General features: G+C 46.0%; 1 protein-coding gene and 1 long non-coding RNA gene across 2 annotated transcripts; both read right to left on the bottom strand.

Annotated features, from left to right (window-relative positions):
- Window positions 1-321: 321 nt before the first annotated feature.
- On the bottom strand, window positions 322-27,919 carry MMD (monocyte to macrophage differentiation associated). The gene is made up of 7 exons (XM_045836836.1): window positions 27,642-27,919; window positions 20,198-20,279; window positions 16,218-16,378; window positions 12,599-12,673; window positions 10,867-10,968; window positions 8,894-8,963; window positions 322-2,202 (listed from the first exon to the last, which is right to left on the bottom strand). Exons 1-7 carry the CDS (start codon window positions 27,665-27,667, stop codon window positions 2,002-2,004), a joined length of 717 nt encoding a protein of 238 aa, XP_045692792.1. The 5' UTR covers window positions 27,668-27,919; the 3' UTR covers window positions 322-2,001.
- LOC123817253 lies at window positions 24,912-27,558 on the bottom strand. The gene is made up of 2 exons (XR_006785386.1): window positions 27,149-27,558; window positions 24,912-26,681 (listed from the first exon to the last, which is right to left on the bottom strand). It is a non-coding gene; the product is annotated as an uncharacterized LOC123817253 (long non-coding RNA).

Here is a 27,919-nt window from a genome sequence, read left to right as displayed (position 1 = left end):
ATAAGCTAAACCCAAAGACCTTTCTTGGTAAAGCTGCATCATTCATAAAATTCACACTCTTCAGGCCCCAACGAGCATCTTTTAAACTGGAAGTGTGTGTTCGTGTTTCAGCTGACTCTGGCATTTCTGTTACTGAAAAGGGGAGTGGCACGTCCTAGATGACAGGACACATTTGTTTTTCTTCCCACCCTGACTTTTCAAAAAAAAAAAAAAAGCAAGAAAGAAAAGAGAAAAGGCCGGTCTATGAATTACAAATGCCAGACCAGCGCACGCTCTAAGAAATGCACGATCACGTTCGCAGTCTAATTTAGAGACGGCGGGACAAATCCAAGTAATAATTTTATTCTAGTCTACAGCCACAGTTTTTACATATATTTTAGTGGTTTTGACAGTGTTACTTCTGAGCAGACTTTAAATGAATCCACAAAAGTTAATATATTAAAAATAAAACACACACAATAAAACAACAGGCATCTGGGTGTTCGGAATCATGCAGGTGGGGGTGGTCTGGTTGGTGTTGCTACTGAGCACCTCGCCCATTTAAAAATTCACCGGAAAATATCAGTTCTGTTCCTCACTCCCATGTAATCCACCGAAATGAGAGCGTTCTAAACACACATGCACAAAATCAATGAATAAGCCTTAATGTAACATCAAACCAACAATTCCATTCATCAAACCCATTAGAAAATAGTCAATATCAGCACCTGATCTAAAGGCAAGGTTGTCTCATTTATTAAAACACCAACAGGGGATTAATCAACAGAGCAACTAATAGATTAATCTTAATATAAGACACTGAGGGAAAACCAAAAATAATGCATTTAAATACCACTCCACTGAGCTAGCAAATAACCCATGGACTACAGACACATGAGTTTCTATCTGTCAGACAACGCTTTAAATATTCTTCTATCTAAAAAAAACAAACCACAAAACAAAAACAAACAAGGTACACTGAGAGATGGAGAAGAAAGGTAGAAATGTGAATTTATGCATCTAACTCCACGGTTTAAAAATGAGTATCACACTGATCAAACAGAGCTCAGTGACAACGGTCTGGCACCCAAGAAGCAACACCACCGCGCACCGCACCGTGTGGCGGGAAGCTGCCCAGGAGGCTCCGGTGCACGCCGGCTCGGCACCACGTGACGCAGCCCGAGCCCCGCCCACTGCCGACGGGCCCTGAAGCACACATGGCAAAGGTGTAGAGGGAAAGTTGGGTCTTTTGAAAAAGTTAATGATATAAAATACTTTTCCACCATCGGTAAACCACACGAGGTCGAGTCGATGGCCCAAAGCAGCACGAAATTCAGAGTCACAGGTTGGCAGAAAAAGTCTGGAAAACTGCAGGTTTTAAAAATTGGCAATTTCTCCATGGCTAATAAAACTATCGGAAGAGGTATAATGTTTGTTTCTTTGCGGAATGTTGACAGCTCGCTGCAAAAATTCACATGGATGAGGAACTGCGGAGATGTGCGTCAATGGAACACTCTTTTAAAAAGTTACAAAAAGCTAAAGTTACTATTTAAAAAATAACCATGTTATGCCAAGATGAAACATGGTAAAAGTAGTGTAACTTCTGTCCATGATTCTTTACACGGCTGATGGGAAAGTGATACAATTTTCTCTTAAAAAAGGAAGCTTCGCTATTGCACTGACTTTGACAACCTGACCTAGTAATTTAGAAAAATCATGTAGTAAAATCTCTAAAATTAAAATACAAAATTCTGGTTTGTAAACATCAGTTGGCCAAGTCTATCCAGAGTCCTGCACGATAGTGGAATGGAATGAATAGTTAATTGACTACCTTACGTCTTTGTTCTGGAAAGTTCCAGAACACAGCATCTACACTTTCACAGTAATTATATTCAAACTACATAAAGAAAGTCAGTGCAGCCGTCCTCTTCTTCTTTTCCTCCTGTGCAACATTCAGCTCCTACCCCACCCCCAAGTGCCATCACTAAAATAATACTGGTTTGGAGACCTAGTACAGGTGGGTCACAGATGTCGCATGAAGTCTGTGGGACTCCGGTAAAGATACTTCCAAATGGCATAGTAATGCACCGCAGCTGCCGTGGCCACGAACAGGTGCCAGATGGCGTGGGCGAACGGGATGATGCCGTCGCTCTTGAAGAACACAACTCCTAGGCAATAAATTATGCCCCCACAGGCAAGTTCGTGAAGTCCATCGGTGTTGTTCTGTCAACAGAGGAAACAGAAAGGTTGTGACGTTACTCTGCGGTGACAAGTTAAAGAGGTGAACTGCAGTTTCCCCCAAGCCTAATTTTCTAGACAACGAAGTAGCTTTGCACAGACAGACTGCCGATATGTCAAAAGGAACTAAACTCAAGTCTCTCGTATCTCCACCTGAATTACCCTTTGGGCTGAACACCAGTTTTTAAAAAATGAGTTGAGAGAGAGAGAGAGAGAAACATCAATTTGCTGACCCACTTAGTTATGCATATTCATTGGCTGATTCTCATGTGCTGTGACTGGGGATCAAACCCACAACCCTGGCATATGGAGTCGATGCTCTAACCAACTGAGCTATCTGGCCAGGGCTGGACTGAACGTCCTGATGGAACCAAGCAGTGCGGTTACAGGTCCCACCGTAAAGAGCGGCACACGCTGCTCGTCTAGGGCGCATGCAAGCAGACTGAAATGGCATCCAGACACGGTAGTTCACTTCAATACAGTACTACGTTATATAGATACTGCAGTCATGTGGATCCTCGGCTTTCATCTGTCCCTTTAAAAGCTTTCTTCCTCCTAAGGCAGGCCCACATCACTCCATGCATAACCTCAGCCCAAGTTTTCACTTCCCTTTGTCCCCCTCAAGCCCTGTTCTGCACTGATTGCTTTCTTGAGGCTTTGTCTGCCTGTGGGTTTATGACTTCTTTACGGCTGACATGGGACAGTCATAGCTAGAAGTGGCCTCAGAGATTAGGGGTCACGCAGTACAACACACTTTCTAACCTTCCTGACGTGGCCAGGCCTTTTTGTCTTTGAGCCCGGACTTTTCAGCCTAGCAGGAAGTCAACAGGCATGCGTGCCTTAGCACAAAAAGGAGAGTTTTTAGGCCACTCTTGGTTTTCAAAGACCAAGACCCCTCTTCAAGATTAAACCAGGTTCTGTGAATGAGCAGAGGCAGGGCTGAGGGAGCTGATGAAATGGGTCAGCCCCCCTGGATTCCTGGGCACTAGGGGCAGAAAGGTCTTGGGTCCTGCAGGGGAGGTGGAAACCTAAGCCAGGCAGTGGCAAGGCCTCAGAGGGGGACAGGTGTGCGGGTGTCCCAGAGGCCTGGGCACTGAGAGCTGTGACCTTTTAAGTGCTGGAGCAGGTCCTGTGGCCAGTTTAGCAGGGAGCATGAGTTCTAAGGCAGTAGTCTAGTTGATTGGGCCTCATGGACCTAGGCCAAAGCAATGGCAGCCACAGGTGACCATGACCTAAGCACCTGGTGGGAGGATCTAGGGCCGTGGGCGAGGATCAGTCTTATCTTCAAAACCCACGTTAAGTCCCCATGGTTTTGGTAGGATCGAAAGATGGGAAGGAAGCCAACCCCAAAAGACCATACCAGATTTCTCAATAATCTTGGCAAGATGGAACTTCAGCCAGGTTTATTTTGATTTAATGCACGTGCACGCGTGCACACACACACGCACACACACACCCCATTTCCTAAAAGTTATAAGGCAATTAAGATCCATTAATTATGCAAAATTCTTGGTGTCTGTACATTAGGAGCACTTTTCTAGAGGGTGGGTAAGGCTTTTGTTGGATTCTCACAGGGGGTATGACTGGCAAAGGGCAAGAGCCACTCGTCTGACATGACCTCCGTATTTGAGAGATGAGAAGAAAAGACCAGAGGAATGAAACAAGCTGAACGAAGTCGCCCAGCTGGTCACGGACCAGGACACCTCACTTTTCCCTTCTGCTGAGTCAGGAAGCAAGAGACCAAACCAAGTGCGTGGGTAGGTTTTGATATATGTTCTGTGAGTAGTTGGCTCCTCAAGACACCACGTTTACCTGACCAGCTTTCCGAGAACCAAAACACAGTGAATCCCAAAACAAAACAAAACGTCTCCTTCAATATCAATGTCATTATTGTGTTCCTAGGTACCAGGCACTGTGCGAAGCCCTGAATGTACTTATTCATTTAATCTTCACAACCCTGGATTGGGCACTATTAGCACCCTAACTTTACAGCTGAAAAAAATAAAACACAAGATGATTTGCCCAAGGCCATGTAACTTTTAAGTGTCAGAAGCAAGTGTTTTGGTTCCTGAACTTACATTTTGGGAAGGGGGAGGGTAGTGGGAGGAGAGGAGTCCTTTTAAAAATTGATGATTAGCTTACAGCGTGTAATACATCTAACTTAACAGTGTAGGTTACATAACCTCCTATCAAATTACACAATTATCCCAACCCCTCACAAAGTTGTGGGCTACCCCCATTCAATCCTAGACAGCCCCCCCCCCCGTCCACTGACCATTGTTCTCATTGCTGTTACCACAGACTAAGTCTACCTGCCCTAGAACTTCACGTGGCGGAATTATACTGTATGTGTGTTTTTGCATCTGGCTTTTTTGCTCAATGTGCCATCTCTGAGTTTCATGCACGTGCTTATCAGTCATTCATTCCTTTCTACTGCCTAGCATTCCATGTATGTATTTAACATAATTTGCTGATCAATTCTTTCCATTTGGGGGCTTATAAATAAAATGAATATTGATAGTAATATCATTTTATAATAGAAATGATTTCATATTAACTGTAGTATAACTAATTATAATTATATACATTATATAAGTATAATTATATATAATATATGTTATATTTTATATTATAAAATTATGTTATAAAATTAATGTTTATATCAATAATATTGATATTATTTTACAGGTCTTTTATAGATATATTTTTATTTCTGTTGGGTAATACCTTTTGTGTCCTAAGTATTTAATTTTATAACATACTGCTAGGCAATTTTCTGGGACTTCTGGTGAAGATGGCAAAGTGGCTCTAACATTTTACACGCCCCCCGACACTGAGTGAGGGTTCCAGTTGTTTTACATCCTTGCCGGTCAGCATTTGTCGTCAGTCTCTTTAATTGTCCACTCCGCAGGGTGTGCGGTGGTGGCGCATCACGGCTTTAATTTTCACTTCCTTGATGACTAATGACGCTGGGCACTTTTTCAAAGGCTTTCTTTATGACCTGTCTATTCAAGTGTTTTACCAATTTTTATAGAAGTGGCTTTTTGTTACTGGAGTGTTTTACATATTCAAGATACACGTCCTTTGTCAGATACATATAGAGAAAGCAAATGATTTCTCCAGTCTGTAGCTTGGCTGTTCATTTCAAGTTCATCGATCTTTTCTTCTGCAGTATCCAATCTGTTGTTAAGCTCCTCCAATAAATTTCTTTCCTAACATATGGTTTTCAGATCTAGAATTTCCATTTGGTTCCTTCTTACAGTTCCCCATCTTCTCTGAGATTCCCCACCTGTTTATTCACTGTTTTAAAGCCCTTGCATGGCGCTTTTGACATCTCCGTCGTTTTGGATCTGTTTCTAATGTCCTGTATTTCCTTCGATTTGTATGTCATGTATGTCTGCTGCTTGCTTCTCTGGTAATATTTGTTTCAATAAGGATGCCAAGTTGTTAAAGAGTGTAGACTTTTTGTCTTCTTTCAAAGAACACGGAGTTTTTGCTCTGCTGGGCAGTTTATTTACTGGAGAACCGACTGCATCCTTTCCAGTGCTGTGTCGGGGCTCGGGTATCAGATTCCAGAGCACGCAGTCCTCACTCGGGCGCTGGGGCAGCTCTTCTAGGGTGTGGTCTGCTGACGACCTGAGTTACTCAGCTCCATCTCTGCACTCTTGCTGGTGGAACTCTGCAACCTCCCCACAGTAGGCACCCTCCGGAATCCCCACGTATCCCACAGCCTTCCCAGAGCTGCACTCGGCCGGGGCCTGCACAGTCCTGCTCTGCACCAATGCCGCTCAGCATTCAGGCAAGGACTCTCGGAAACCCTGGAGACTCTTCCCTGTGAAACTCCTCCTCCTCCTCGGTGCCCTGCCCCAAACTGCAGCCGGCCATGAGGCTGAAAAGCAATTTCTGCTTCCTCCCTCCACACCCCCGACTTCTGCTCTGTGGCTCCATGGTTTTTGGTCGCAGATTAGAAAGTGTCCCCAGAGAGACAATGGGGCAATTTGAAGCCCATCTTTTGGGTTTTCTTCCCTCCAAGATCACAGTCCTGCACTGCCTGTATCCAATACCAAAAACTAGTTATTTCGTGTATTTTTCCCACTTTCATAGATTTTTACGGCAGGAGGGCAGGTCCGAGAGCCAGGATGCTGACCAGAACCGAAGCTCTGCGTCACCGTGCACACTGCTGCCTTGTTGGTTCCGACGGCTTGTGGACTGGTCTGGTCTCTGTCTAGCTCAAAACCTTGATCACAATTTACCTGCACAGTTACCCCCCCCAAACCTTGTACGCATGTACATACTCAAACATGTACATACACACTCAAGTTCCAAGCAAGAAACCATTTTCCATTCTTCAAAGATGCTCATGCACCCCCCGCCTAGCTGTATCCTCTACCTGTACCACCTGCATCGCCCCCACTCTCTCTAGGCCCCCACCTGCCGTTCTGAATCAACTCAGATTGCATTTCCTCCAGCACATCTGTCCGGTGCTCCCATAGCAACCTGTGCTTCCCCCAGCCAAAGACGCAGCAGAACTTTATTACAACTTCTTAGTTCACAGGAACTGTATTTGTTTGAGACAGAATTTGATTAGAGGCACCACTTTAAGTAAGTTTGTTACTTCCAGAATGTGTTTTACTATATACGCTGCTTATCTTTAACCTGAAAACATGCCGAAAGAGAGGACACAAAAAGAGAATAAAAGAAAAACCAGCCCTGGCTGGTGTGGCTCATTGGACTGAGCACCTGCCTGCAAACCAAAGGGTGGCCGGGTGATTCCCGGTCAGAGCACAAGTCTGGGCTGGGGGCCAGGTCCCCAGTGGGGGGCATACATGAGGCAACCACACATTGATGTTTCTCTCCCTCTCTCTCTCCCTTCCCTTCTCTCTCAAAATAAATAAATATTTTTTAAAAGAAAAGCAAAACTAGTCATGAAATAGTCAAGTACATAAATCTTTCAGGAATGCAATACTGTAGAAAACAGTTTTTTAAAAATCAGCTTTACTGGGTGACACTGGTTAATAAAATGGTACAGGTTTCAAGTGTACAGTTCTATAACGCATCCTGTGTACAGGGTCCGGCAGAAGTAAGGCCTGCCTGAGTGTGGTTGGTAGGGTAATCACATGGGTGTAATAATTTACAGTTTTAATTTGAACATTTCACTTAAAATGTCATTCGGTGTGCTGGAGTGTGATATTGTTATGTTACAGAATTACACGCTTATGAGTTTGTAATAAAAGATTATGTAATAAAAAGGGGTGTTAGTTGTGCTGGATTCATGCTTGATTCTCAGTTCTGCAGGGGCACGTGTGGGGATTATCCTGTTTGATTACAATATTAGTCACCTGCTACCTGCCACTGGTAAAAATGATAGTTAGTGATAAAGACACTGGATAAACCTGCCTTATGACACCCAGAGGGAGTTTACCTGAAGTTCTTCCCCGGTGACTGATCACCTGTCTACACAGACCTCGCTTCTGATGTGGCTTCAGGTGTCCTCAGTCGCCCTTTAACCACACGGCCTTGAAGACAGATTTCCTCCTTTCAGCCCTTCCCCTCCCCGCCGCCTCGCCAATCCCAGTTGTCTTGGCACTAGGTAATAGTTCAAGCCGCCTTAAACCTCATTATCTCGAAGAATACATTTTATGACATTCTCCTAAGATATATTCTCTGAAAAACACACAAGGAAACCAGCAACTCCTAAACCTTTCACAGGTGTTGTCACGGCCAGGCCAAGAATTACGCACAGTAACACCGCATTGTTATAAGCTGCCTGTGAGCCCAGGAGTGAGTGAAGCTCTGGCAGCAGTTCTGACCACGGCAAGCCGAGAAGAGAGTTCAAACACAGCGCTCTGTGACCTCCTTAGTGAACACAGTGGCCAGCGCCCAAAATGGGGAGCGAGACACTGGAGTACGCACGCTGCAGGCACAAGGCACCAGCTGGGTGAAATCTGAGGCTGTGACGATGTGCTTTTGTTCCAGTTGACAGAGACGCGTAGGTCTCTCAATGGCGGTCGGTTTGAAAGGGAGTTCAGAATGTACGCGTGCGACTGCCCCCTACCGGTGATGAGGCACTTTCACCCATCAAAGGCTCCAAAGGAAATTTTCAGGGCAAAGTTAAAAAAAAAAAAAAAAAAAAGCACTTCCCCAGAGTAAGAGAAATAATATGACTTATAACAACTGAAAGGAAAAGGTGATGAGATTTCAGAAATATCCAATAAAAGGTTGAACCAAAGGACCTTTTAAGGTCCTTCCAATTCTTAGGGTTTAAGGAGTCAGTAATTTATATTTTCTCCATTGAAACCAACCTCAGAATGTGCCCTCTTCCAGGGATTTAGGATGGGGACACTAAGTATTACCACCCTTCACATAACTTCACACCTGCCTGGGGCCAAGAGTGGGTGCGAGGGTGGGGTGAACAGAAAGGTTACCCCGAAAGAGACAAACACAGGTGGTTACCAAACAGAAATAAACACACTTAAATGTATCCTTTCTCCCCAAACTATAGACAGTAGCTAGTACAAGTTTCTGGCTCTTGGAATTTATATATTTTTCGAGTCTCTAGTTAATGGACATACAACTTCAGAAAGAAATGCTACCTATATCTACAGACACGTTACAAGTCCTGGCGATTTAAAATGAAGCAAGGTGGGACAACTAGAATCGTGAAGCCATTCCTTACCATTGATGTCACCACCAAGGCTGGAGAGAACCCCATGGTGAGATAGAAGAAGAGCTCAACCACCTTATACCTGCAGATGGAAACACAGTTAATTGAGTGTGTCTATTCCTGCAATGCTCAGGCCATTTCCTTATCAGTTTTTCTTTTTTCTTTAAAATAAAAAGTAAACGCAATTTCTCCAATAAAATGCATGTTCCCAGTAGGAGACCACCAGGCCTCTGACTGAAACACCCTAGCCGAGTAACAATAAACTAGCATTTCTTTCAGGACTGAGAAGGCATCAGACCCCGGTGCCACCTGGAAACTGTTTTCTGCCAACGCAGTGACTGTTGGGCCCCATCCACCACGCATGCTCCCTTCCGGTCCCAGAGTGCCTGCCTTCGTCACCACTGCACCCCACCACTGCACCCCACCACTGCACTCCATCTCGGTAAGAAACTGTGGTCACGAAGGTGGGTGGGGTGCAGCCCTCGGCCTAGTGTGTCAGTGACAAAGGGAGAATGGCCCGAGAAACAAAAGGCCCGCCTTTTTGTGTGTCTCTCTATCTGCTTGAAAAACTCCAGTGTGTAAGACTCAGCATCACATGAGGCTACAGAATGTCCGAAACTTAAGACATATTGAAATTGCACTTACATCTCTGCCTAATCAAACTAGACCGTAAGTTCCTTAAAGGCAGGAGCCCAGTTTCTTTATGTGTGGATCTGCGGGGCCGAGAGCAGTACCTGGCACAAGGTAGGTGTTCCCTAATATCGGCCAAACCGAATGGCCAAGTGTGACTCGCCTCTCACTCTTAGTGTTTTATACTCAAAGTCCACCATGAAGTGATACTATCAGGGAACCGGGGAAGAATAGGTGTGCAGGCTTGGTTTACGTTAGCAGGCCTGGAACAGGAGAAAAGATAGTGGTCTTACTTTACTTCCTATTTTATGTCCAAGGACATAAATTAGGGGTTTGGGTTCAAGAAGCAAACTGTTTCCTTGGATTTATATATATTGCATAACACCACGCAGAAGTGCTCATTATGGCAACAAAAATGCATTTAAGTAAAATTTCAAAGTTGGACAGAAGTTAGCAAAAACTACCCTTTTCTTCTGAAAAGGAAAAACAATGCCATGCTTTGTGGTAAACAGCAATTCCGTTCAATTCTGAAAACCACTCTGCCAACCACCAGAGATAAAGAACTTAATAAACTGTATCCAGTGACAATGACTCCACGGGTGTGAGTTTCTCCGGTTCAAGCACGTGGACTGATGAAAACAGCCGTGGAACAGGAACTAGGACGCTTGGGTCCTAATTGCAGATGAGTCACTAATTAGATGCATGTCCTGAATATTCCCATTTTTTAAGCATGCAGCTGGAACAGAGGACTTTGAAGATCTCCTCTTGAGCTAAGAGTCTAAGTATATATAAGCTTTCCTTTTGACATTGCTTAACACTTAGAACTATGAGGTACAAAGAATGAATTTTACAAATGTGCCCCATGGTTCGTATATAAAGTTCAGATGCCCTTCCACACATCTCCCTTCTCAGGAGATCCTAGTTTGGAACACCCTCTAGGTTCCTATCTAGGTAAGTGCTGTGCCAGGCACTTAATATCTATCAGCTTCAATCTTCCTAGGAACCTTGAAAAGCAGTTATTTTTCTCACGTGGTAACTGTCAGTCACAGAGGTTAAGGCAGGTCTGCTGGCAGGGCCGGTCTTCCTGAGGATGTGACATGCAGTCCGACTGAGTCCGGAATGACTGTCCACCTCGCCCCTCGCCTGCACCACACCGCATGCGTGCCAGCGTGCTCCTCCCCGCAGGGGTCTGCCCCCCACCAGCAAATACCCAATGGTTCTGAAGGTTTGCTTAAAACAGTGTATTTTCTTTTTATGTATTTCTACTATTTTGAAGTGTAAATACAAATTGTGATGGAGATAAAATTTACGCAGTGAATTTGAAAAGCTATCAAAGGTAAATTATGTTCTCTTACTTTTCATGGTAGAGAAATACATAAATGGTTCCTCCAGCTGCCATGAGCCAGATAAACCAACGCATATGAGATGCCAGGGGTCCAAGTTCACGGAGGTTTAACCTAAAAATGTAAACATGACAACAAAGAACAGAAGCGATAAATGAAGGGCATCTGTACAGCCTGTGTCTCCCCTAGTCCTGACAGTCGGGGTAAGATCAGGAAGAAAAGGCACTCAGCACCCCTGGGGGCACGTGGGCAAGTTGGGTGACATTAAAAACTCAAAGATAAAATTGTCACTTGACCTTTAAGACGTAGACTAGTTCCGATGTGGTTTAAAAACAGAACTTGCTAACAGGAGATACGCAGAAGTGAGCCCCAGCACACCTGTGAGGCCCGACATGCCTTACTAGGCAGACTGCTGGACAGCCTGTTTGCCTTAGGATTCCTGACAACGTATTTGAGAGCGGATTACTCACAAAGCTTAGTGAGAACCCTGAACAAGATCCTGAACTGGTGTCACATAACCACAGCAGATACCTGATACACAGATCAAGTGTCTCTGTTTTCCATCTCTCTTCCAAGAGGGAACACGAGAAGAATTCGCCCAACGTGTATTATAGAGGACATTTGATTAGAATCGTACCATGGACTCCTGTGGAGCCTGAACGTTAAAATGCTGCAAAGACATTTACACTAATTTTATATTAAGGATATGAGGAAAAAAACAAATGGCTGACTGGCTATTACTATAAAATTAATATTTCCAAATGAAAAAAGTGCCACTTGTTTATCAAACATGATGTGTGAACAAACTGTCTACTCTAAATACTTGATTCCTCAGCCTCCATTTAAAATTTTTATTGAATTACTTTAAATTGAGGTGTACTTCACAAAAGCCTTCAAGCGTTCTCCCTCCAAGGTAGTGCAGACTTGTAATTTAGTAACAGGTGCTGGAGAGAGATCGCACTTACTTTCCCCCCAGCAGATAATTAGGTTTCTCCTGCACGACAGGTGCTGTGTTACTCAGAATCTGGAGGCCCACTCTTTCTAACGACTATGGCAGTTGACGGCATCATACGAATTTGAGTGTTTAAAACTGGACCATGTCTTGATAGGGAACACAAATGTTTCTTTAATTACAGGTTTCAAAACAACAAAATATTCCATCTGTTCTCTATACCAAAAGGGCAGGAAGGTCATGGAAACTGACCAGAGTACTAGATATTTTAAATAGCTAATAAATTTGGCTAGTTCTCTTACTCATATAGCTCAAGAAATGAGCAACACACCTCAAATATAGTAACTCCTGTGCTGTGAACGGAAGACAAACAGTATAAATTCCAAAACTGAGCTTGTTTCCCTCACACATATTTATAGCATTTCCACTTAAACAATGAGATGTCTAAGATTCTGAACGGCAGCAGAAGTGTACAGAGACACTGGGGGAGGCAGACATGCCAGGTTTCAGAAGTGAGGGAGTTACCTAACACACAATTCGTAAGTTTCTCTTGAACGACCCAATGCCAGATACGTATTCTGAACAGCAGCAACATCCTCCCTTTAATATCTGCATTCGGACCCAAGTAAGTCAAAACGGGACAAAAACTGCATGGATGTCCGTGCGCTGGGGGGAGGGGGGCTGGGTACGTGCGTGGAGGCTGGACGCAGGGACAGGCGGAGGGGAGGAAGAGGGACTGAGGGGTTCTATCAGAAAAGCACTACCGTCAGAAAGAGAAAGCCTGTGTCTTACCATGGCGCGTAGGAAGCGGCGATGAAGAAGTAGATGACCATCCTGTCACACATGTGGAAACAGTGCTCCACTGTCCTAAGGGGGAGAAAACCACGTTAGGCGACACGGACGGAAAGTCAGGCTGGAAGCGCGGCTCCGCTACGCTGCACCTTCCCTTCCTGCTCCAGTTTCTCGTGGCATTGGTAACTTGGCCTTGGAGGTCGACAGCTAGTTTTAATAACATGAAGCCACAAGTAAGAGCTCTGTATTACTTTTAAGGCTGCACGTGCAAGACACACTCCCCGTGTATGAGACACAGGGGCCAACCCCACAATAATCGGGAACTTTTAAGTGGCTAAAATAAACAAAGACACAAAACCTGCCTTTTCGGATGTTTTCCGTTTGTTAAAACCCTACCTAACAGAAAGTGGAATTCTCTGAGGGCAGGTCACCCTCATGGCCGCGTCACAATGCGGCCCAAAGTAGTGCTGCTCAGCGGACACTCCCGGAGTCGCAGTCTTCCGGTCTCTCTAGCATGTCTCTAGAGAAGCTTTCCCTTCAAATATCCCAGTGCAGACACCGCGTTGTCATCCAGGATGTTCACAAACTAATTTAGGAACAGCAAGACCAACAACAAAAAGAGACATTTGCTACAGGAGGGCGGCCACCTGGATTTCTAAGCAAGCTCCTCCTCCAGAAACTGAAGTCAGGAGATGTGCCAAGGTCTGGCTCGCTGAGCTCTGTTCACAAAGTGGACCAGCCAGAATCCGCCGCTTCCTGAGGTCATTTAAGGGTACGAGTGTGCTGCATCGTCTCAAACCCGATCTCAGCGTCCACGGGGTAGGAGCTATGATTTGGTGAAGCACCAGTACTAGCTCTTGCCTCCCCCCACACGCAGTGGCGACCAAATCCTGCTGAGGGTGTTTTAGTCACAGTTAGTGTGGGCGAGGGAGTGAGAATAATTTAGCTCACGGGTCTGAAAAGGCAAGCGCTACACTACTGCTTCTCAAACCTGACTGCCTATCAGAATTACTTGGGGAGCTTCTAATATGCAGTCATGGACCCCAGTCCAGAAGATTCTAATTTAAAAGGGCTAGAAAATGGAGTAGAGGGATGGAGGGAAGAGGGGGGTTCTTTTCTAAAAAGAAAACTCCTTAAATGACTATGATACCTAGTCAGGTTCAGGCCTTTACTAAGTTTGCTTTCCAGAAAAGCGATTTCCCACTGGTGAGCCACAGGAACCTCCAGAACACACAGCAGCAACGTCTGACTCTGCAGTCAGGGGCACTGCTTCTTTCCCTACAGATAATGCAACCAGAAAACAGCCAAACAACAATAGCCATCTGGTGTGAATGAACCAAAATTATACCTATTTTTTTGTCAGATCAGCAAAAACTATTTTCGGTGTGCTGCAGAATGTTAGTAGTCAGTTTGTGTGCCGTGAGCTGAAAAAGGCTGAAAATCGCTGTTTTAGATTGTTAAGCAGGTAAAGTCAGACCTGAAATTTTATTCAAGATTCTCTACCCACCTCTGCGACCCTCGCTTTCCTCCATATAAAACAGAAACAGGAACATCTCTACGGTCAAATCTGTATGAGCATTAAATGAGATCATGTGGCCTAGTATGTGTACCCAGCACATAGTAGGTAGTCAGTGAATGATACTTCCCTTCCCTCTTTTACTTAAATTAAGGCAGAGCAAAAACCCACACATGAACTACGCCCCTGAAACCTAATTTTGTCAACCAGTGTTGCCCCGATAGATGCAATAAAAAGGAAAAAAACCAAAACCGCACGTGGATTATGATGCTAGCAGTGTCGTTTCAAGGTTCGACAGAGCCTGATTTCTGTTACGCTTTCTTCTCCAGGGCCTGGCAGGGAGGCCCTGAATAGTGAAGTAGGCATCTACAACTCTTTATTGATTCCGAAATCTAGACGTCAAAGCCAAGTCAGCTGAGGCGACCACGAGCGCTGGGCCGTGCCAAGGAGATAATGAAGTGTTCTGGCCTCTGGGCTCCGTGACCATGTGTCCTGAGGAGCCAGGACAGGTACTCCTGATGCTCCCGTGTGAGTGCGCCCCACGGCTCCCTCGTGATTCAGTGCCGTGGTTTTATTTTAAGCCCGGGGAATGGTCACCGTGCAGGCAGAGGTGACAGACTGCATACTGTAAGCAATATTGTAAAGGATGGGGGAAAACACAAATAAACAAAAACCTCAGGACTGGGAGTCAGAAGTCCTGGGATGAGCAGATTCTGCTGGCATCCCTGACCTGGGCAAGTCCGGCTACATCTCGGAGCCTGTTCCCCCCGGGGGGGAAATGAATGGGTTTTGGATTAGGCGATCCCCCGGGACCCATTCAGCTCTAACCCTCTACGGCACCCTATGATCCCACATGTGAGGAAACCAGTAATATCTCATGAACCTCAAATCCGGCTCTTAAATGAAGCATGTCTTTTGACTATTAGATTGTTTGAACAGTTTGGGATATTTTTGGACATCCTGTAAAACAAAAGGGTATGTGCTAATACTATTTTAAGTCACGCTAAGTCTGCTCTGAATCCTCCTTTTGTGAGAAGAAATTTGGCCCTCTGGGTTGTGAAGAATCTGTTTCATAAGCAATTAAATGGTGTGCTATTCCCTTTGTACTCCCCTACACACCCCATCAATACACACCCCAACGTCTGGCTGGACCACAGTCTACCCCTTCACTGACTGAAGACATCTCGATGGCGTCTAAGTGTTGGTAATCGTGAATGCAGTCGTTCTAAATAAACACCCATGTGCAGGTTAAAAAGAAAAAAATATATAGGTCTATCAAAAATAATTTTAGAAAGGTGACTTCGAAACAAACGTGTGCCTTTCCTGGGCAGTCACAGGAGGGCCACAGGAGAGTCATGTGCACCGGAAACAGGCACTGCTGCTCAGGGCCCAGGAACTGTGCACGACTTGCTTCTTCGCTCGGAGGAGGAATGCTTTTATGTCCTCCTCACTGAGAGACTAGGAACCATAGTATTTTTTAAAGTGCCTGACAGTTAACAGCAGCGAAATACGTGAATAGTGTTTGAATAGATACACAGGACCTAACTTGGAAAGCTGAACTTCACATGACCATGAACCCGGGCTGACATATACCACCTAACACCCTACGGTCCTAGAGTCTTTAGTAATTTCAGATCATCTTCGCATGCATAACCTCATTCGGCTATCACAACAACCCTGTGAGTCAGGCATTGTTATCTTTACTTTAATGATGAAGAAACTGGGGCTCCATGAGAGCAGGTGACTTACACAAGACTCAAGTGGCAGGGCTGGGACTCGAAGGCAGCTGCTGCACCTGACAGTGTCCTTACGGCACCCGACAGCACGGGCAAACAGGTGTCAGGATTTAACCTGTGTGTTCCGGGAAAGCAGTCCAGTTCTGTAGGCGGTTTCTGAGCAAAGGCCGGCTCTCCTAGAAACACACGGGGGCCCGCAAACTCCGCCCCATCCACGGAAAACTTCCTAAATGACAGGAGAGCCCTGTGGTCCGCAAGGCAGGGGACTGTCTCCTCTCTTGCTTTGTTTGACCAGAACACGACAGTACAGGCGGCTACCCTGGGTCAACTATTCCGATCTTCTGAACCAGCGAGCACTCTACTGTACCTTAAGTGGCTCTTTTTCCACGATACGATGTGGAAGACCGTGGAAACGATGAAGAGGGCGCAGAGGCCCATTCCGTAAATCCATGCCGTTATCTTCTCCCAGCAGTCGTCAGACAGCCGGTGGAGGAGGGCGCTGCCCACGATGGCCGGCACGATGAGGAACTGAGGGAGAGGCAGAGAGAGGTCAATACCCTGGCTCCTCCCAGCTGAGACCTTTGTTAAAAACACACACCCCATCGTCTGGCTGGACCACAGTCTACCCCTTCACCGACTGAAGACATCTCGATGGCGTCTAAGTGTTGGTAATCGTGAATGCAGTCGTTCTAAATAAACACCCATGTGCAGGTTAAAAAGAAAAAAATATATAGGTCTATCAAAAATAATTTTAGAAAGGTGACTTCGATACAAACGTGTGCCTTTCCTGGGCAGTCACAGGAGGGCCACAGGAGAGTCATGTGCACTGGAAACAGGCACTGCTACTCAGGGCCCAGGAACTGTGCACGACTTGAATTCAAGTCAGTTTTATCCGATGACATGTGTCCATAACCTACAGATTGTACTAACACTATAAAACAGTCTAGTCTGCTCTAAACACTCTTCATGAAGGAGTAACCTGGTCTCCTTTCTGGTTCTTGTCTTCAGACTATACACCAGCCACATTCTTCCCCTTGACAGTCTCACGACATGTAACTTTCAAAGGGAAAGATGAAGCCACAAAAGAGGGGGAATTTATATTAACACAAGAAAATGCCAACAATATGACATTAATAGTAAAACTATGAAAATACATATTCACAAACACGACACACACAATGAAGACATCAAAGTGTTGTTATTTCTGAGTAGTTTTATTTTTTATACATTTTCAGTATTTTCTAAGTTTCTTATAATGAGCATGTTTTGATTTTATAAAAAAAAAATAGGAATTTAGAGTAGATTTTTCTTCAGTAAGAACTAACATTTGTACTGAGGAGCATGGCCACCATGGGGGTGGGGAAGATGTGGCTACTAGTTTTCAGGGGATCATTTAGTAATAAAAAGCACCTTTTCCTTCTTTTTTTTTTTCAATTACTGTTGTACCAATTTCCGCCCTTCTATCCAGCACCCCTCCTCCCTCAGGCAATCCTACACTATTGTTCATGTACATGGGTCATGTGTAGGTTCTTTGGCTACTCCATTTCCTACACTGTGCTTTATATCCCCATGGCTATTCTGTAACTGCTTATTTGTACTTCTTAATCCCCTCACCTCTTCACCCATCCCCCCACATCCTCCTCCCATCTGGCAACCATCAAAATGCTCTCTGTATCCATGATTCTGTCTCCGTTCTTCTTTGCTTAATTTGTTTTTTAGACTCAAATGTTGATGGATATGTATTTGTTGCCATTTAATTGTTCATAGTTTTGATCTTCTTTTTCTTAAATAAGACCCTTTAACATTTCATATAACAATGATTTGGTATTGATGAACTCCTTTAGTTTTTCCTTGTCTGGGAAGCTCTTTATCTGCCCTTCAGCTCTAAATGATAGCTTTGCTGGGTAGAGCAATCTTGGCTGTAGGTCCCTGCTTTTCATGACATTGAATATTTCTTGCCAATTCCTTCTACCCATCAAACTTTCTTTTGAGAAATCAGCTGACAGTCTTATGGGAACTACTGTGTAGGTAACTGACTACTTTTCTCTTGTTGCGTTTAACAGTCTCTTTTTATATTGAACCTTTGGCATTTTAATTACAATGTGTCTTGGAGTGGCCTCTTTGCATCCATCTTGTTTGGGATTCTCTGTGCTTCCTGGACTTGCATGTCTATTTCCTTCACTAAATTAGGGAAGTTTTTTTCATTATTTTTTCAAATAAATTTGCAATTTCTTGCTCTTTCTCTTCTTCTGACACCCCTATGATGCAAATGTTGGGTCACTTGAAGTTATACCAGAAGCTGCCTACACTATCCTCATTTTTTTGGATACATTTTTCTTCTTGTTGTTCTGATTGGTTGTTTTTGCTACCTTAAGTTCCAAATCATTGATTTGATTCTTGGCTTCATCCACTCTACCGTTGTTTCCCTGTAAATTGTTTTTTATTTCAATTAATATGTTCTTCGTTTCTGACTGGATCTTCTTAATGCTTTTGAGGTCCTCACTAAGTTCCTTGAGCATCCTTATAACCAGTGTTTTAGAATCTGCATCTGGTAGATTGCTTATCTCCATTTCGTTTAGTTCTTTTTCTGGAGTTTTCATCTGTTCTTTCATTTGGGTCATGTTTCTTTATCTTGTCATTTTGGCAGCCTCCCTGTGTCTGTTTCTATGTATTAGGTAGACCTGCTTTGACTCCCTGTCTTGGTAGTGTGGCCTAATGTAGTAGGTGTCCTATAGAGTTCAGTGGCTCACACTTCCCTATCACCCAAGCTGGGTTCTCAAGGTACACCCTTCATGAGGGTATACCCTCCTTTTGTAGTTGAGCCTTGATTACTGTTGGCAGGTCAATGGGAGGGATTTACCCAGGCCGGTCAGCTGCAAGGACTGGCTGTGACCACTGACCACCAACCTCTGGTGTCCGTGGAGGATCAGCTGTGCAGGGGCAGGATGGTGGTGCTCTGACATGGTCTATAGATGTCCACTGGGTGCACAGGCTCTGGGATTTCCCGGGTGGTACAGGCCAAGGTCAGTCCCCACCTGTGTTTTGCCCACAGCCACTCTGCCTGAGCTATAAAGCAATCTGAGATGGCTGCTACTTGTGCTGGGCTTAGAGATTCCCAGGAGAAGCCAAGATATGAATCTAGGCTGGTTGCTCCTAGTGCCAGGCCTGTGGCCCCTTAGCAAGAGGTATGGGGAGCTGGGGGTTCACTAAGGCTGGTTGTTGCTTATTTTAGAGGATTTAGGAAGTTGTGAAGCATGAGCCAAGGCCAGCCATTCACATGGAAAAGCAGCTTGGGTAGGAAGGAGTCTTTGGGGATCTCCAGGGTGGGGCAAACAGTGTTAACCAGGTTGATGGAGTCTCATATATGATACCAGCCTGACAGCTCTGTGGCTTTATGGGGGGAGGGTTCAGAAAAAGGACAATGGTCCACCTTTCTGTCTGGGAGAAGGCTGTCCCCCAGTTCTTGCCTTGATGCCTGACACTTCACTTTTTCCCAGAATGCCACTGGTTTCTCTCAAGCTGCTACCCTAGTGCTAGAGCTCACAGGGAGTAAGTCTGTGTGTGGGTTCTTTCAGAGGAACTGCTTGGGACTCCAGATGTTTCTTCCACTGGCTTAATCCCTGCTGGTTTTTGTAGCCAGAAATTATGGGGGCTTATTCTTCTGGCACTGGAACCCTGGGTTGGGGGGCATGGTGTGGGGCTGGGACTCCTCACTCCCAAGATATCCCTCCTGAATTTTTATCCACCACATGTGGATGTGGGACCAGCCTGTTCTGCATCTCCACCCTCTTACCAGTCTGGATGGATGTGGTTTAATTCCACAGTTGTTGGGCTTCCATTCAACTCAGTGTCTTATAGTTCAGAGTGATGGTTGTTCTGTACTTTAACTGTGAGTTTGATGTGGTTGTGAGAGGAGGTGAGCCGTGTTGACCTGTGCCGCCATCTTGACTGAAAGTCCCAAAAGCACCTTTTTCAACAAATCGTGAGCTCTCCTTGTTACATAGACATAGCTGACTGTCTTAAAAAGGCAATTCTTTTCATCCCAGGGTGAGGGTCTTCACAAACAGATTTATTTGGTTTTCCTATGACTGGGGGACGTGCTGATATTCATTTGAAAGATCTCGTCAGAGAAAGCAAGTCCAGGATGAACAGAGTTAAGTGTAGGTCAGAGCAGCGGACATGCCCACACAGTGTCTGGCGGCACAACCCAGCACTGACACTCTGGTAGTTTAAGTCACAGAGATGGGTAAATCTACCTAACCTGGTGAAGGCTTCCAGAGACGATGGCTCCTTCCTCCCTGCAAAGCCTTTTGGGAAGAAGGGAAAAGGCAGAAAACGCATACTCACTGCGTGTGTGTAACAGTTGGCAGCATGTTCGTAACAAGTTGGTTTGTAGCGGCCATTGGCTGGGGCCCGGTGGTTCATGAACCTGCAGAAACAAAAAGAGCATGTGAGAACAGCTAACCGCATGTGAAGAACAGTGGGTGGGCTCCCCGGGGTTGTTTTGCCTCTTCTAAGTGAAGAGGTGACTGCTGGGAACACCTAGTGAGGGCAACAGAACCAAAGCCACTAAACAGGTGTAAACTGAGCCCACAGCCATGATCTGAAAGCAAATGCCCTAGTTTATTCTTTCAGTTCATTCAAATGAAAAACCTACCAACCCAAGGCAAACAGACACCATATTCACCCCTTCAACTGATACCCAACCCCCCACACACACAGCATAACCATATCTGAACTCTTAACAGAAAACAAATCAAGGGAATTTTTCTAAACTTTACAAATTCCAGTAATTGCCATTAAATGAAAAGGGTTACAATGCATTTGAAAGGTTTCTATTTTCTCTCCCAAAATTCACAAGGCTTTATACATACAGATCTTTAAACCCTACATCCCACAATTAGCCAGCCTGTCCAACTAGTTTCACTCTGTTGCACTATCTGCTTTCGGCATTCGACAGCTTAAATAAATGATACCTGGCTGCCCCTAGGCCACCTAAACGAGAGGTACATTTTCACCAGCATCCTTCCTGAATTAAAAGAGTTGGCTTCAAAACCCAAGTACATGACTAGCAGCTGACACTTTGACTATAACATTCAAATACACACAAATACATGCTTTTATACACATGAGATATTCACATTTGTGTGTATCTAAATATCAGAAGCTCTGACACAGGTGGACACATTCCCAGATTCTATACTTCCCTTTGGGCTGACTCTGGCAGTCGGCAACACGGTGAAAAGCATGAACGCCCCAGAACCTGGAGAGACCGACAGCATTCTTCCATTTCAGTGTGTGGCTGAGGGTCCCCCAGCCCACCCACACCCATGCCACATGTCACGAGGGATTCTGGTTTAGTCTGCCTTCTCTGGGAAAAGGGAGATGCAAACTCAGTAACAGAAACAAGTAGCTGCCTGAAAGAAACAGACGCAGAGAAGCAAACGGAGGGGAAGGGGCCCGGGCAGCCTTCAGGTGTCAGCGGCCCGGCTGCATTCCTGCGTCCCAGCCTGCGAGATGTCAAGACAGGCTTTGCACCATCAATTATCCTTTTGCTGGAGCCACTTTCCGGTGGGGGAAGGGCGGGCTTGGTCATTTGCCATTAGGGGTTCTTACTAGTCGCACCTTATTCACGAACACACTGAGCAATGGCACCAGGCTGGAGCACATGGCAGAGCCAGGTGGCCAGAAAGAGGCTAAAACACATGGTCAAGCCGTTCTAAACAGTGTCCAGTTTATGAAGACAAGATCAGCACTTTTTCCTTGAATTAGGAGGGAACATTATTCCTAGAGCAAATAAATGAAAATAAAATGGCAGTCCCAACTGACCCAATCCAGAGTTCAAAAGGAAAATCCACTGGGGAGTCGATTTGGGAGCGTGAAGGACCAGCAACAGGTAGCTCACCTGTGTGTAACTGCGCAGATATACTTATTGAGTGGAATTGACCAGATGGCCCGAGAACTGCTTACGAGAAACACGCAGTTAATGCCCTCAGAATTTATCCCAGCTATTCTCCCACATAAATACATCTTTCTCCCCTGATAATCCCTTAAATAATTTTACTAATTTCCTAAGGGATGAGAGTGTTGCTATACAGCTCTTATTAGTAAAAAAAAAAAATAACGACCCTCTTGGGAAGAACGCTTTAAACGCGTCCCAAGCATTCAAGGATCTGTCACATCAGTACCCTGAGACCTAACAACAGAGCTCTGAGCAGCACACCCCATGAGGGATTTTAAAGGGCAAAGAGCAAGGCTCCAGGACGGCAGAGGCCAGAGTAAAATTGAGAGCGCTCTGTGCAGTAGGGTTTGTCTACCCACCACCAGGCTGCAGACGAAAATAGCAATTTATATCTCTGGCAGCCCAATCTAAAAATAGTCGGACCATTACACAGCAACAAGGATAGACTTTCACATTTTCTCCTAAAAGCAAAGAAGCTGGGTGGCCATGTTTGTTACAGCTTAGTCCCTGCCCACCTGGAACCACTCAGGTTAAAAATAAACTCAGAAGTTGCAGAGAAAAATGTCCCACCCATGGTGACTTCAGGTAGTTTCTGTTAAGGGCAGAGCCAAAGCTGGGCAACAGGAACAGGTAAGAGCAACTACGCTAACAGCAGATCCCCGTGTGGGGCCAGTGGGATAGAGAGCTCAACCATGTTGTTGGGAAATGCACAGTGCAATTTTCCCATTTCTCCCTGATCTGTCAGGGAGCTGTCTACCCTGCTGAAGAAATCACTCCTGAGACCTACATGATGTAAAATGCAAATCAGTTCCCACACACTGAGCCTATTCTCTTCTCCCCACAAAAGAATAAGGTTCTCAAATGTTATGGAAAGCAGCACCCACTTATGCAAGGCCCCTCTGTTGAAGGTGATGTAACCCTAATGGCCACCCAGCACTAGACTCCAGTATCCAGCAGGCTTTGGAGGGTTTGAAGGGTTGGAGGGTGTTAGTCCTGGATATGGAAACCACACTCAATAAAGCTATTGTTTAGGCAGGGGTTTTTTCATTCATTCCCTCACTTTCTCTTTCAACACGCTCACTTGCTTCCCCCTTGCCCAGTGTCCTTAGGCCTACACTGCCTTCCTACCCCCAAGACTGAATCTCAAAACTGGGGGGAGAAAGAACAGATAGGGCCCTAGGGACACTCCTTAGCATACTTTAAATTTAGTCCAAAGGCTGTGCCTGCTGAAGGTAGACGGATCTGAACCCCACAGCAGATCTCAGAGGCCTGAGATCCAGTCCCGGAAACTGTCCTGGATTCCTGGACAGTGTTCCTTATTCCCCAAATGCCAGTGCTGCCAACACTTACCTTCCAAACATATTTCACACTAGTCCACCTCTCTACAGTCCCACAGATCCGACCTAAAATCGAGACACGGACATCTCTGGGCTATACAAATACAAATGCTCTCGCCTGGTCTCCCTGCTTATCCCCACACAGACTCTCCTCTTTCTGCAGCAGCTGCAATCCTCTGTTGAAACCAGATCACATCACACATCCTACTTTAACCTAAAGCCTGCCTTTGACTTCTCAAAGTGGTCTCTGAGTGGTCCACAGGCCCAGAGGGGTCCCCAGCTCTCACTTCCTCCCCAGTCTCAGAGTCCTGCCTTCCTTACTCCGCACCCTCCAGCCACACCACCTGTCTGCTCCTCAAACCACCAAGGCCTTGTCTGCTTCAGGACGTCTGCATGTGCTGTGCATTTCTGCCTAGAACATTCTCTGGAAAGCTCAGCTCTCCTCCCTTTTCAAGGTCAGCTCAAATGTCACCTCCTCGGGTTTTCCTTGCCACCCTACCTAAAGTGTCACTTCAGCCCTCTCCCATCACCGTATTCAGTAAGATTTTTTCAAACTTGTTTTTTTTTTCCATTTCCTCTTTCCCCACTGTAATGTGAATTCCATGACTGCCATCTGCCCCACCATTTCATTTCTGATCCCAAGCACAATGCCCAGTTTATTGCTGAAGCTTAATAAACAGGCGCTGAATGAATGAATAGAAAGACGGACATTGTGGCCTAACTATCTTATCTTAACCAAGAGATACCCCACTGTTACTGGCTTCACTGGGCATGCAGCAGGTTCTGCACAGAACAAAGAGAAACAGACTGTCTTAGAGCCAAAAGAACTCAATCCTGCGTAAAGAAAATTCTTAAAGGCCCAGACCATGGACGTTCTAAGGGCTTCTTCAACCTCATTTGAAAAACAGGGCAACATAAACTAATCCCTGCACATAATACATTATTAGTTCCCCTTTATGAAGTGAGCATATTGCCAGAGGTGGTAACAGTAGTGAGGAACATTTAATTATTAAATAATGGGGAAGGGGTTTTTAAGAACATGACCCACCCTGGCTGGCATAGCTCAGTGGATTGAGCGCAAGCTGTGAATCAAAGTGTCGCAGGTTCGATTCCCAGTCAGGGCACATGCCTGGGTTGCAGGCCACAGCCCCCAGCAACCGCACATTGATGTTTCTCTCTCTCCCTCCCTTCCTTCTCTAAAAATAAATAAATAAAATCTTAAAAAAAAAAAAAGGAACACGACCCCATGCCCACGATTCAGTGTCCTGAGAACAGGTACAAAGAAGACAACAGGCAGTCCTGGAACACTTCCTCCTGCTTCAGAATAAGATGTTCCACCTCCTGTTCAATCTGAATGGTCACAGGACTGGGCCTGAGGAAAGGAGGGCCCGCTCCTTGGATGTTAGGTTGCAAGGCTGGGGAAACGACGAGGCACCAACAAGACAGGGCAGAAGCTGCCGCGGGTCCTCAGCCTCTGCACCGTGCGCACAGATGTTGCAGTGTGCGCGGGGGGACAGAAGGAGGTGAGCTGGCAGCATGGGTGACAAAAGGGGCAAGAAATGGAACCTTTGGGTCTGCCCTTCCCTGGTTGAGTAACCAGGGTAAGTTCCCTTTTATTCTTGGACCCCGTCTGTTTTTTGGTAAATGGGTATAAAGTTTGTCTTCCAGAGTTACAGTTGAGGATTAGATGAGCGATATACAGGGGTGGGCAAAAGTAGGTTTACAGTTGTTCGTATTGAAAAAAGACACGCAGGCGGTAATTATTACGACAGCTTTATCAACTCAAAACAATGTCACAATTGTAAGCCCTCTTTTGCTCACCCCTGTACACAAATACCCACTACCTGGGCAAAGGTTGGCACTCAACGTTAGCAGTTATTCTAATCAGCCAGATGCTGTGAAAGGGAGAGAAGGACTGGGGGTGGGGAGGGGAAGGGAGGGCAGAAATGTAGAAGGGATAAAGCAAAAAAAAAAAGACAATACGCTGGGCCCCAGTGGAATTTTTCATATCCTAAGCTCTTTTAAGAAGCCCTGCGTGCATAAAGCCCCCCACTCAGGACAGCGGGCTAAGTCCTCGCAGCCTTGCTCCACAGCAATGGCAGAACGCTGCCGGCTGACCCAACGTTACGAGGACCGCCAAGTGTCCATTATGAACAAACCAGCGGAGTGTTCGGGTTTTCTTGTAATTTGGGCAAAGCCACAAACTATGGCCTGATGAAATGTGTTTGCTGCAATCAAATGCTCTTCAACAGGGAGTCCTGATAAAATCTATCAGAAGGCGCACACGCGTTAAAGACAGTGCCTGCCTTCCCTCTGTTCCTTTGTAATTTACCTACTTGCAACTGCCCCAAACGCTCAAAAGACATATAATGAACACGGCTTCACAAGTTGAGGAAACAGTACTCCTAACATTTCAGTGTGTGGACCACAAAAACCAGGACTTTTTTCATAGTATTACTTTTTCCTCTCAGGCTTCATTTCTAAGCTCAAATTGGCCCTCAGAAATAGTAGTCTTTCCAATCTAGTCTAGGATACAAAACCAAAAAACTATGGGATGCCTCAGTCTTCAAAGAAAATCAGGGTAGGTCTAGATGTCATCTAGAAAATAACTATTAAATAGCCATGGATATTGTGCATCCACTGGGAAAATTACAAAGTCTATGCCACAGCAGAAGAAAATACCTCTATTTTTTTTCATTTTTAAATGAATAGAGCGTAAAATCACATTACAACTGTAATGGGTTAGGGTCCAGCAAAAAAACATATTTCAATCAGGTGAGACAGTAGGATCCTAAATGAAGTGTTTTTTTTTTCTTTTCTTTAACACTGTTTTAATGTTTGTGCACTGAAGAGTGAAACATGGTCTTTTCTTTCTAGAGTATAATTCAAAGGATAGGAAAGAAATACAAACTCTTAATCAAATAAGGAAGGGTAATTTCACGGAATATTGCCACTGTTCTCTGAAAACAGGAAGAGCACAAACATGCAGACATAAAACCAAATCAAACAAACCACATGCACAGGGCTCTGCCAATCATGCCTGAGCGCCTGTTCCATTCTCCCTCCGAAAGCCCCCCAGTCTTCATTCCTGCCTTCGTGGTCTAAAGCCAGAAGAGCATTGTGGCTCCTTTTTGCCTTTAGACGCACTGATATGATGTTCCCAGTGGAGGAACAGTGCCAGGCATTCAACACCTTGAGTGATATTCAGAAGTTAATCCAAGTCTTCAAACTGATCGCCCTTCTCGTGGCAGACTCCACCACAACTCTTCCTCTGCATTTTTGGCTCCTTTAGCCTTTGGGACTTGGAGGGGGGAGGAATAAAATAAGCACAATGGGTGAGTGGGCATTGAGGGATTAGGAAATCGGAAAGACCAATGCACTTTAAGTATTTAAAATAGAAGGCCATGGCTGCACAGTCAACAATAACCTCCTCAGAAGACTGCGTGCATTCCTTTTCTTCTCTCCAATTCCCCCCGTCTCTGCACGCTTAGCTAGCTTCTAGCTTGATGGTGAGGTCTGGGAATGGGAACAGCTGCCGGATTCAGACAAAGAGATGGAGAGTTACCACAAACACAGGGGAGGTGAACTTTCACCTACTTAAACGAAGAAGAATTAGAAAAAAAGCTCAGCGCTTCCTCTCTGAACCTTGGGCCAGCCTCCATCAGCGGCTCAGACCCGGCGTCAGGGTTAAGGCCACAGGGTGCCTCCCGGGCTGGCGTTCCCACGGTCTCTCCAGTCAATGAGCAGCCTGCCATCCTTCCGGTGGCGCCTTCTCGTTTCCTAACACAGGCACCCCAGCAGCAGATCGTACCACCCAAATGCTAAGTTGGCCCTTCGCAACGCCCAAAATAGCACCGCCCTGGGGCGCTAAATAAGCCTAAGAACCCTTAAGGCCTGGACGTGGCCAGGCAAGCTAAATCTGTGAAGTGTGCCTCAGTTTCCCTGTTGCCAGGGCCCTTTAGAGACAAAGCACAAAAACGCCCAACATCCCAGCTTTACCACAGATCATGCTGCAGGGCGCAGCAACTATCCGGCCCTGCTTCTTCCAGCACCGGGAGCCCCCCCACGCTGTGGATAAAGGGGTGGCAGCCAAAGCCAGGGTCTGAGGACTCCGGGCCGCACCTGCGGCTGGGATTCGGGTCTAGGAACAAGCAAGAGTCCCGCCTGGACGGGGATCCAGTGGTTAAATAGGGTGAGCATTGGGATCCCCCGGGAGGAGGGCAGGCTCTGGGTCCGGGATCTGGAAATCCGAGGACTGTAGATCGAGAGGGGCGGACCAGGGTCTGGCACCAAATCTCGGTCCTCCGAAAGAGGGGATCGCCCAGGGACTGCAGGGGCAGGGAATCCCCCGGGCGCTGGTCTCCCTCCCAGGCGCGGGATCCACGGGGGGATGGATCCAGGTGAGGAGCCGAGACCTACACACACGGGAGGAGGTAGAATCTGGGACCCGCTCCTAGTACAGGCGGTGGCTTGGGGGCTCCATCCCTCTCACCGCTGGAATCGATTCTTGAACCGCATTGATCCTCAGCTCCTCCTCGCGGGCCGGGAGCTCCGTCTCGTCAGCGCCGGCGGCCGGGCGCGGGGCCCTCATGGGCTTGGGCTGCTCTGGAGGCCGCCCGGGTGCCCGGCGGACCGCTTGGCAGGGCAGGGCCGGAGTGGGCCAGGCCGGTGGTCGGGATAGGGCCAGGGCCAGACCGGGCGGCTGGGGGCGGGAGGGAGGCCGCTTAAACGGCGGCACCTCCCGCCTCCTGCCTCCCGCCTCCCGGCTTC

The sequence above is a fragment of the Phyllostomus hastatus genome, unplaced genomic scaffold (assembly GCF_019186645.2).
Source record: "Phyllostomus hastatus isolate PE091 unplaced genomic scaffold, TTU_PhHast_1.1 phas_contig_210, whole genome shotgun sequence".
Taxonomy (NCBI): Eukaryota; Metazoa; Chordata; class Mammalia; order Chiroptera; family Phyllostomidae; genus Phyllostomus; species Phyllostomus hastatus.
This window is presented reverse-complemented; position numbering and strand designations above follow the sequence as displayed.

Excerpts from the sequence above, each read along its gene's own strand:
- MMD (XM_045836836.1), bottom strand. The coding sequence starts at position 27,667 with ATGCGGTTCAAGAATCGATTCCAGCG. Across the intron at positions 20,280-27,641 it reads TTCAAGAATCGATTCCAGCG|GTTCATGAACCACCGGGCCC; the intron begins GTGAGAGGGATG and ends TTGTTTCTGCAG. Across the intron at positions 8,964-10,866 it reads GTATTTCTCTACCATGAAAA|GTATAAGGTGGTTGAGCTCT; the intron begins GTAAGAGAACAT and ends TTCCATCTGCAG.